General features: G+C 37.6%; 1 protein-coding gene across 1 annotated transcript; it reads left to right on the top strand.

Moving 5' to 3' along the window:
• Positions 1-2,609: 2,609 nt before the first annotated feature.
• On the top strand, positions 2,610-9,663 carry LOC129475377 (uncharacterized). The gene is given in 6 exon segments (XM_063634588.1): positions 2,610-2,701; positions 3,670-3,748; positions 5,384-5,600; positions 8,754-8,837; positions 9,013-9,108; positions 9,111-9,663. Coding segments are annotated over 6 exon segments (1,089 nt in total). The 3' UTR covers positions 9,632-9,663.
• Positions 9,664-11,830: the final 2,167 nt, after the last annotated feature.

Here is an 11,830-nt window from a genome sequence, read left to right as displayed (position 1 = left end):
AATTATAGTAGAAGTAAAACGTTTGACAGAAGATGACTTTTAATAAAATACAAATCTACATTTTTCATAATCTTAAAGATTAAGTAGGAGTGTTAGCTTCTTTGATTGGTAAACCAAAAGATGTTTAAGAAGTTCACATTAAATAGTCTCTTCATAAAAGAAAACAATCTTATAAAAATAAAATGTAAATTTTATTATACTTAATACACATTTGAGAAAAAGACCTACAGATTTCCTCTTTCTTTCTTAAAACTATCTTTTTTCTTTTTTTTTTTTTAGGAAAGAGTCTTGCTCTGTAGCTCAGGCTGGAGTGCAGTGGTGCAATCTTGGCTCACTGCAACCTCTGCCTCCTGGGTTCAAGCGATTCTCTTGCCTTAGCCTCCCAAGTGGCTGGGATTACAGGCGTGCACCACCACACTCGGCTAATTTTTGTATTTTTAGCAGAGACGGGGTTTCACCATGTTGACCAGGCTGGTCTCGAACTCCTGGAGTCAAGTGATCCACCCACATTGTCCTCCCAAAGTGGTGGGATTACTGGCATGAGCCACTGTGCCCAACCTTAAATCTAAATTATCAAACCAATCTAAACTGTCCAAAGATTCATATTAATTAAGCAAACATTAATTCTTAAAATGTTTCTGAGCTAGACATTTCTGTAAGAATTTTGTAAATATATAGCACATTTAAAGTATTAGAAGTTCATTTAAAAATTTTCTGTTATTTATAGCACTATTAGATTCATATGTTATTATTTATCTATAAATTAATCACAACTGACCTCAGAGATACATTATGATCAGATTTAGTATTACCGTTCATAGGTAGGAAATTAGTTTATACTCTACATGAAAGAGAAAGAACTTTCAGATTTACAGAAAAACATAAGATATATGGAGAGCTTATAGCTTCAGTTCTACAGCTTCTGCCACAGGTCAAGTGTAAACATATAAATACAAAAACCTATTGGTCTAAATATGAAAGAATTGTTCTCCTTCACAACAGACACAAAATTCTTAGTTGATTTGATTTTGCAAATAGACAAACAAAAAGCCTAAACAAACCAGTTTCTCTGCTTCTCACCCAACAGAGAACAGTACTTCACCATCCACCCAATAGAGATCACCAAATGGCCAAACAATAAAAACAAATTCCCAATTGTTGCTGCCACGAAATGAAAATAACTTTTTGTCATGTGCAACACAAAAATCAACAGCAAGAAGAAAATTAAACCTACAGAAATAGAATCAGCAAAGTTAAAGTTCTCTTGCTGCCTGGGATTCTCTCTGGCAGCCAAGAAAAATATGCTTGGGCTTAAACAAACTTCAGGTGCATTTCTCCAGGAACGCAGCTTACTTGTCTCCATCAGATGAGTCAATTTGGACATCTCCACGCACCCTCCAAAACTGTTAATATATAATTTCAAACCAAGTAAAATCATAACACTCAGGCAAATATAAAGTGAACAAGTATCAAAGATTTTATTTGACTTATTAATAAATGAGGGAACTTTTAAGATGTCATGACAGGGTCAAACACCATTTTAAAACATAGAATATTGATAGGATGATAAACTTCCTGGATTAGATACAAAGTGGGTAATGTCTCATGAAGCCATAAAACTTTGAGGTTATCTCTCTACTGGACAGAAATTATTTGCATCTAGACCAGAAAAAAATCTACATGTTAATACGCAACTTCACTAAATCTGGAACCTTAAACAAATAGTAACAGTGAGTTGAACGACTTACTAACCTGGGTCCCCTAGCCCAGGGGTCAGCAATTTATAGCCTGTGGGCCAATCTGGCCATGCTTACTTGTTTGCATGTGGTGTATGGGTGCTTTCATGCTACAAGGACAAAGTTGAGTACTTGTGAAAGAGACCATATGGCCCAGAAAGCCAAAAATATTTGTTATCTTGACCATTACAGAAAAAGTTTTCTCACCATTGCCCTAGGCAATGCTTGAGTTGCCTACACCTTCTTATGAGATTGAAACTATGTGATCCATAACGGTTTTTGCATTACTTTTCAGATAATTTTTCTAATACTGCTTTGATTCTGCCTTGGTAGAAATGCTCTCCCACTTTTGGGTTCATTCATTTATTTTTATCCCTCTTATAACATTATATTATGGTATTATGATCTTTACTAGATTTCAGCTTATTGAGAAAATTTCAGTTATCTTTGTATCTGCTATAGCACTTAGCACAGGGCCTTGAAAATAGTAAATATTCAACAAAACTTTGCTGAAATTAATGGAATCAAAACTAAAATGTGAATGTGAAGGCTCAGGGAAGCCTGGAGGTTAGGATTGTTTAGGGAGGATTGCAAAGATAGTTGGCTGGGGGAGTAAATGTCCTATACAAAATTTAAAAAATGTAAAAATATTACTAATTCTTCTACTGAATTTATTTATCTTCAAGGATCCAATCACTTACCTAGAATGTGCCATAGTTCCTCCATCTTTGTGATATGAATATAGTTTGTCAGTTACCTATTTGGAATATGCCATAGTTGGTTCATGTTGCTATGAAGGAATACCAAAGACTGGGTAATTTATAAAGAAAAAGGGTTTATTTGGCTCATAGTTCTGCAGATTGGACAAGGAGCATGGCACCAGAATCTGCCTTTGGTGAGGTCCTCAGACTGCTTCCACTCATGGCAGAAGGTGAAGGGGATTCAGCCTGTGCAGAGATCACATGGTGAGAGCATAGGCAAGAGAGAAGAGGTAGGTGCCAGACTCTGTTTAACAACCAACAACAAGCTCTCACTGGAACTAGTGGAATAAAAACTCATTCATTACTGGGAAGACTGCACTAAGCCATTCATGATCTGCCCCATGGCCCCCAAACCCCCCATTAGGCCCCACCTCCAACACTGGGGATCAAATTTCAACATGAGGTTTGGAGGATCAACTACTCAAACTATAGCAGAATGTCACTAGACCCATGAAATATAACTTGCATTTTATTGTTCTTACTAGAAATTAGCACATTTGTTCAATAAAAGTTTAGCCAGTATTGACAAGGCCAAAATGTTGAAAAGTATTTTTATGTAATAATATGTTTCAATTTAAAAATGGAAACATGTTGTGACAAATACTTTTTTGTTACTTTCATATGTAACACATAATTTAGAATATATACAGTTGACCCTTGAACAATGTGAAGGTTACGAACCCTGACCCCCCACACACAGTTTAAAATCTGCAAATAACTTATGACTTCTCCAAAATTTAACTGCTAATACCCTACTGCTGACAGGAAGCCTTACTGATAACAGTCGAGTAACACAAATTTTGTAGGTTATATGTATTATATACGGTATTCTTACAATAAAGTAAGCTAGAGAAAAGAATATTAATAAAATTATCAGAGAAAATATATTTACTGTTCATTAAGTGGAAGTGGATCATCATAAAAGTCTTCATCTTTGCCATCTTCTTGTGAGTAGGCTGAAGAGGAAAAGGAAGAAGATGGGTTGGTTTTGCTATCTCAGGGGTGGCAGAGTTGTAAGAAGTGGAGGAGGTGGAAGGGGAGGCAGGAGAGGCAGGTACACTCAGTGTAACTTATATGGAAAAAAATCCACTTGTAAATGAACCTGTGTAGTTCAAAATTATGTTGTTCAAGGATCAACTGGAGTTTGAATGATGAAATTTTGGGTTTTCCAGGACATTTGGGTGTTATATGAAGACAAATGGGCTGAATGTTACCTTGACTGCCCTTAAGTTTCAAGTCATCATGCAAATTGTACTCAGTAAATATCATCTGAATTAATTTGAAATATGGTTTTCTCCTATCATGAAGGGTAAGGAAGTGGATAAACAATAAATACTTTCATTTTTAGCTTATAAATGAGTAGTTCAACCATAGTCTTATTGCCATTAGCAGGCTTTGACCCTGGCTCATCTGACATTGAATCAAATATATCTGTAAATAAACTCTCAAAATATGAAATATATTATTTCAGCTTGAGATATTTGTAAAATCTCTGGGTTTTCCTAAAATACAGTAATTTTAAGCATACTTAAAATATTTTACTGCCTTTCCAATTTTACCTGAGCCTATATTTTTGTGTAAAGGGTTTTAAAAAATTTTGGTGTGAAGGATTGTTCAGCTAATGGAAGATACTAACTATTGTTTTAAAAAGTAATTAGGTGGGCTAGTCATTTCAGATATTTAAGTGAGAAAGCAATTTAGTTGATTTCACAGTTAACAATTTAACATCAATAAAATGGAGCTCCTAGTTTTCTCCATGGGCTTGTCTGAAACAAATGAATACCAATTAAAGTATGATATTTCCACTAGGGCTTAGACCATCATTTTTCTAATTATGGTATAAATCTCTTAGTGGAAAATAATCTTCATCTATAAAGAAATAATTTCCAACAGAAATCTTATATCTTGTAGAACACCAATTATTATACATTTCTCAATACCTTTGCCAGAGGAAGTATGCATCAGTCAGTGAATTAAAATCATGGCAGTTAAGGGAAAGATAAACTATATTGGAAGCAAGTAAAAGCATTGAGTATATGAAATAGCTCATTCAACTTTATATCTTGATTTTGCTTCACTAAATTGGGAGTGTTTTTATATCTGTTTTCTGCTATTGGGTAAAATTAAATGAGCTTTATTTCATAAAGAATAATGCACTCTTATACTCTTATTCCCTCTCATTTAGTTTGCTAGCTGTATAAAATGGACTTACTGCTCATAACATAATTTGGGTGGTAATATACTATATAGCCCTTAGACTATTGGCAAGGGGTACATGTTACGATTTAACTGGACATTAACAAGGCCATTTATATATATATATATATATATATATATATATATATATATATATATATATATAACAAACGAAAACAAGGGCATTTAATTCATGCTGATGACAATAGCTTAATTATTTGTATGGTGGTTTGTAAAAATTAGTTGGCTGAAATGAATTGATCTTCATGCCATAATCCATTCATCTAATTCACTTGGACATGGAGTATGGGTTCTTCATTAAAATAAAAGTGTATTACATTTTTTATGAAATCTACTTTAAAAAATCTATAAACATCAGAAATTTATTACTCAAAATTCTGGAAGCTAGGAAGTCCAAAATCAAGGCAACAGCAGATTGTCATTGTCTGGTGAGAGGCTGTACCTCATAGATGGCTCCTTCTATGTGTCCCAGGAAAAGGGGATCCTGCAAGTCTCTTTTGTAAGGGCACTAATCCCATTCATGAGCCCTCATGATCTAATCATCTCCCAAAGATCCCATCTCTTAATACTATCACAATGACGATGAAGTTTCAACATACGAGTTTTGAGGAAACATCAACATTCAGACCACAGCAATTTGTCTATGCTCTCTGGGCATTTATGTTTTAGCTGGAAAGGTTAGAATGGCGCCAGGAAACAAGCCAGGAAGGGACCGTGGATCCAGAAGCAGGTAAGATCCTGAGGGAAGCGGGCAGGGAAAGCCCTGGGGAGGTAGTCTGTCTGTACCTAGTGTTCAAGGCATGGCAGGATGTGAAGGTGCATGGGCAGGCAGGGAGTTGGCAGAAAGCATCAGGAAAGGCATGGGTTGGGGAGAAGACAAGGTGTGGTAAGAGGCAGTGAATAAAGAGTCCCACTGGAGTGGATTCCTTGGAGAGGAGCCAGGAACCAAAGGGCTATTTCTGATACAGGAAACAGAGCATCCCACAAGTAAGTATCACTCTGGGTATGGGTAATCTATGGGCATTTAGTGGGTTTTTATCTTTTTTAAAAAACTCCTATTTTAGGTTTGGGGGTGCATGTGAAGGTTTGTTGCATAGGTAAATTTGTGTCATGGGATTTTGTTGTACAGACTATTTCATCACCCAGTTATTAAGCCCAGTACCCAATAGTTACCTTTTCTGCTCCTTTCCCTCCTTTCACCCTCCACCCTCAAGTAGACCCCAGTGTCTGTTGTTTCCTTCCTTGTATTCATAAGTTCTCACCATTTAGCTCCCACTTATAAGTGAGAACATGGGATATTTGGTTTTCTGTTCCTGTGTTAGTTTGCTAAGGGTAATAGCCTCCAGCTCCATCCATGTTCCCACAAAAGACATGATCTCATTCTTTTTCATGGCTGCCTAGTATTCCATGGTGTATATGCACCACATTTTCTTTATCCAGGTTGTCATTGATGGGAATTTAGGTTGATTACATGTCTTTGCTACTGTGAATAGTGCTGCAATGAACATTTGTGTGCATGTGTCTTTATGGTAGAATGAATGATTTATATTCCTCTGGGTATATACCCAGTAATGGGGTTGCTGGGTCAAATGGTAGTTCTGCTTTTAGCTCTTTGAGGCATCACCATACTGCTTTCCACATGGTGGAACTAATTTACACTCCCACCAACAGTGTAAGTTCCCTTTTCTTCCCAGCCTCACCAGCATCTGTTATTTTTTGACATTTTAATAGTCATTCTGACTGGTGTGAGGTGGTATCTTATTTTGGTTTTGATTTGCATTTTTCTAATCATCAGTGATATTGAGCTGTTTTTCATATGCTTTGTCCACATATATGTCTTCTTTTGAAGTGTCTGTTCATGTCCTTTGCCCAGTTTATTATTATTATTATATATATTTTTTGAGATTGAATCTCGCTCTGTTCCCCAGGCTGGAGTGCAGTGGCATGATTTCAGCTCACTGCAACCTCCGCCTCCAGGTTTCAAGTGATTCTCCTGCCTGAGCCTCCCGAGTAGCTGGGATTACAGGCACCTGCCACCATGCCCAGCTAATTTTTGTATGTTTAGTAGAGACAGGGTTTGCCATGTTAGCAAGGCTGGTCTTGAACTCCTGACCTCAGGTGATCTGCCTGCCTGGGCCTTCCAAAGTGCTGAGATTATGGGTGTGAGCCACCACTCCCGTCCGTTTGCCCACTTTTTAATGGGGTTGTTCGTTTTTCTCTTGTGAATTTGTTTAAGTTCCTTATAGATGCTGGAAATTAGACCTTTGTCAGATGCAGAGTTTGCAAATATTTTCTCCCATTCTGTAGATTGTCTGTTTACTCTGTTGATAGTTTCTTTTGCTGTGCAGAAGCTTTTAAGTTTAATTAGATCCCGCTTGTCAATTTTTGTTTTTGTTGCGATTGCTTTTGGTGTCTTTGTTATGAAATCTTTGCCCTTCCCTATGTCCAGAATGGTATTGCCTAGATTGTCTTTCAGGGTATTTAATGAAATCTACTTTGAATAAGTAGAAATACAAATTGTATTATAAATACAAATTTGCATTCCGACTATAATAAGTATAAATAAAATCTAATTGATTATTAGATAAACAATAATAAAAACTCCCAAATAATATCATATATCTCTTCATTAATCAGCTTTAAGTCAATGTTTGGCATATCACCATCACAGACAGTTATTAATTCCATTTATATGTGTCACTGGGTATTATTCAAAGGAAGTAAGACAAAATGGTTCTTGCCTCTAGATGTTTATAAGCTATGAAAATCACCACTGACACAGACCTGAATGCTTCCTTTTTTTTTTTTTTTTTGAGACAGAGTCTCGCTGTCACCCGGGCTGGAGTGCAATGGCGGGATCTCGGCTCACTGCAGGCTCCGCCCCCCAGGGTTCATGCCACTCTCCTGCCTCAGCCTCCCAAGTAGCTGGGACTACAGGCGCCTGCCACCTTGCCTGGCTAATTTTTTGTATTTTTAGTAGAGACGGGGTTTCACTGTGTTAGCCAGGATGGTCTCGATCTCCTGACCTCGTGATCCGCCTGCCTCGGCCTCCCAAAGTGCTGGGATTACAGGCATGAGCCACTGCACCTGGCCTGAATGCTTCTTTACATCAAATGTTTTCATAATGTCTTAGAATTGGAAGGGAAGTCATCTAGTCCAACTTCCCACTCACTGCAAAAATCTGACCTGTAGTTTGACTAATACGCAGTGTCCCATAGAAAAAAATGGGCTTTGCAGTCGGACCTGAATTCAGATTCCAGCTTTACAATTCATTAGTTGTGTTACTTAACATGACTCTTTATCTCCTGATCAGTAGAATAAAAATAATGATGATGTTTACCTAGGCTAATATTTATTGAAGCAGTCATTATGTGCTAGGCTTTGTTTTTTTGTTTTTGTTTTTTTTTTTTTAACATAGTAAGCACTTACATTTTAGCCACTCTTCTTGTCTGTCATATTTAGGGTTTCCTAAGCAATATGTGTTAATTGTTTAGCATAACATAAAGTACCTTTCCCTTGCCAGGCACAGATCAATAGGCCAGTAGCTAAAAGATGTAAGAGCTGAAGTCTGTCTTTAGCATACTCAGCTTCCCCTTCTTGCAAACACCAAACAGATGAGAGAGGAAAAAAATAATTTTCGTCTAAAGCAGTGGTCTCTAGACTTTTAATTGCAGGCTCCTAACCTTGAGCAAACACCCCAAATTTAGTTATAGGTAATATACATTAATTATTGTACTATTATATTCATTGTAAAACATGTTAAAAATTAGAAGTTGTAAAACAAGATGAAAAAAATCTAAATACAAGGAACTGCTAGACGGAATATATAAAGAACTCTTAATCTCAACAATAAAAGGACAGATAATACTCCAATCTAAAAATGGGCAAAGGACTGATTTTTGACCAAGGTGCAAAGAATCCATAATGGGAAAAGAATAGTCTTGCCAATAAATGGTGTTTGGAAAACTGGATATCCAAATGTATGAAAATAGACCCTATCTCACTTATTATGCAAAAACCAACTCAAATTGAATTAAAGACTTAATTGTAAGACCTCAAACTATCAAACTACTAGAAGAACACATAGCGGAAAAACTCTATGACATTGGAGCAAGATTCATTGGTCTGGGCAATGAATTTTGGATATGAACCCAAAGCACAGGCAAAAAAAAGCAAAAATAGACACATGGGATTACATCAAACTGAAAAACTTCTGCACAGTAAAGGAAACAATCAACAGAGTGAAGAGACAACCTACATAACGGGAGAAAATATTTGCAAAGTATATACCTGATAAGGAATTAATATCCAAAATATAAAGGGGCTAAAACAACTCAATAGTGGGGAAAGCCCTTTTGCGGGTGGCGGCGAGCTCAGAGAGGACGCCCTGAAGGCATAGGGCACTTAAGAGAGTACAAGGTGGTGGGTCGCTACCTGCCCACCCCCAAATGCCACACACCGCCCCTCTACCGCATGCAAATGTTTGCGCCTAATCGTGTCGTCGCCAAGTCCAGCTTCCGGTACTTCGTATCTCAGTTAAAGAAGATGAAGAAGTTTTCAGGGGAGATTGCCTACTCCGGGCGGGTGTTTGGGAAGTCCCCTCTGTGGGTGAAGAACTCCCGCATCTGGCTGCGCTGTGACTCCCTGAGCGGCACCCACAACCTGTATCAGGAATACCAGGACCTGACCACGGCGGGTGCTGTCACCCAGTGCTACCGAGTCATGGGCGCTCGGCACTGCGCCCAGGCCCACTCCACCCAGATCATGAAGGTGGAGGAGATCGCAGCCCGCAAGTGCCGCCGGCCATCCGTCAAGCAGTTCCACGACTCTAAGGTCAAGTTCCCGCTGCCCCACCCGGTCCTGCGCCATCAGCACAAGCCACGCTTCACCACCAAGAGGCCCAACACCTTCTTCTAGATGCAGGGCCCTTGCCCAGGTATGCCCCAAATAAAATCGGGAAGGCCAAAAAATATAAATAAATAAATAAATAAATAAATAAATAAATAAATAAAAATGTGGAAAGGACCTGAATACATATATGTCAAGAGAACACAGACAAATGGGTCAACAGGTATATGAAAAAATGTTCAACATCACTAATCATCAGGGATATGCAAATTAAAACCACAATGAGCTATCACCTAAGACTTGTTAGAATAGCTACTATCAGAAAGACAAAAGATAAATGTTGGTGACGATGTGGAAAAAAGAGAACCATTCCAAACTGTGGGTGGTAATGTAAATTTAGTACAGCCATGATAAAAAAAACTGTATAGAGATTCCCCGAAAAATTAAAAATAGAGCTACAATATGATCTGCCAATTCCACTTCTGCGTGTATAGCCAAAGGAATCGGAAACAAGATCGTGAAGAGAGAATACTCACTCCAATGTTTATTGCAGGATTATTCACAATAGCCAAGATATGGAATCAACTTAATTGTCTATCAACAGATGAATGGATATATGGAACATATACATAATGGAATACTATTCAGCCATTAAAAAGAAGATAATCCTATCATTTACAGTGACATGGATGAACTTGGAGGAAATTTTGTTAAGTGAAATAAACCAGACACAGAAAGACAAATACCACATGACTACTCAAATGAAGTATCTAAAAAAGTTGATCTCATAGAAGTAGAAAGTACAATGGTTGTTACCAGAGTCGGGGTGGTTGCCGGAGGGAGTTGGGATGATGTTGGTCATAGAATACAAAATTATTAGGAGAAATAAGTTCAAAAGATCTATTGTACAACATGGTGAATATAGTTAACAGTAATATATTGTATTCTTGAAAAATGCTAAGAAACTGAATGTTAAATATTCTCGCCACAAAAAGTATTACCATGTAAGGTAATGTATATGTTAATTAGCTAGATTTAGTCACTCCAGAGTGTATATAAACTTCAAAACATTATTTTGGGCCGGGCGTGGTGGCTCACGCCTGTAATCCCAGCACTTTGGGAGGCCAAGGCAGGTGGATCACATGAGGTCAGGAGTTCAAGACCAGCCTGGCCAACATGGTGAAACCCCGTCTCTACTAAAAATACAAAAATTAGCTGGGCATAGTGGCATGTGCCTTTAGTCCCAGCTACTCGGGAGGCTGAGGCAGGAGAATTGCTTGAACCCGGGAGGCAGAGGTTGCAGTGAGCTGAGATCGCACCACTGCACTCCAGCCTGGGTGACAGAGCGAGATTCCGTCTCAAAAAACAAAAACAAAAAGCATCATTTTGTTCATAATAAATACATACAATTTTATATGCCAATTAAAAAATAAAACAGTAAAAATAATGAGATAGATCCTTTTTTTTTTTTGAAAATGTTGCCTTCAGTTTTCATGAGTATCTGATACACAATGTGCTTTGCCCAATTATTTATATACATTCCTGCTCTATTTGCCTAACTCCTTTAGAGTGAAAATACCTTCTATGACATTTCCCCATAGCTTTATTGAGGTATAATTGGTAGTGCTCTGACTTTTAATGCCTGAACACATTCCATTCCAAAATGGCTTTCACTGAGAACCCCAGAGTTGTTATAAAGGTTATTTGATGCTGAAGACACTTGAGATTCAATAGATACAGAAAGAAGCCTTCTTAGAGCTTTTCTTATATGACGAAGAAATTTCTGAGAAATGAAAACTGCCATAAATTCCCTCCTTGGGGTGGTTTCCATTACCAGGAGAAAAACTAAGACTAAACCTACCACAAATCCTCTCTCTTGGGGAGTTTCATGGATATGAACGAGCTAGAAAGACCATTTGTACCTGCATAGACAAACATTATCACAAACTTTCTTATCTCCTATTTTTTCTCTGGAAGCCTATTTATCTTTCCTAAAGAAATCTATTTGTTCTTCCCATAGAAGCCCTTTCACCTCTCCCTTTCCCCTACTAAGTGAGATACGTAAGCCACAGATTCTAACCTTCCCTTTCAGATACTCATAACTGAGCACTCCCACATGTATATGAGTTGTGCATGAAAACAAACTATTTTTAATTTTGCTAATTTGAACATGATTTGATATCAATACACATAAGCATCTCTATCCACAGGACAGCAAAGCAGCTTTGTAAATATTATCCAAAATTTCATCAGGCACTTTCCCTTAAC

This window comes from Symphalangus syndactylus, chromosome X (assembly GCF_028878055.3).
Source record: "Symphalangus syndactylus isolate Jambi chromosome X, NHGRI_mSymSyn1-v2.1_pri, whole genome shotgun sequence".
Taxonomy (NCBI): domain Eukaryota; kingdom Metazoa; phylum Chordata; class Mammalia; order Primates; family Hylobatidae; genus Symphalangus; species Symphalangus syndactylus.
Note: the sequence above shows the minus strand (reverse complement) of the source record. Positions and strands in the feature narration are given on the sequence as shown.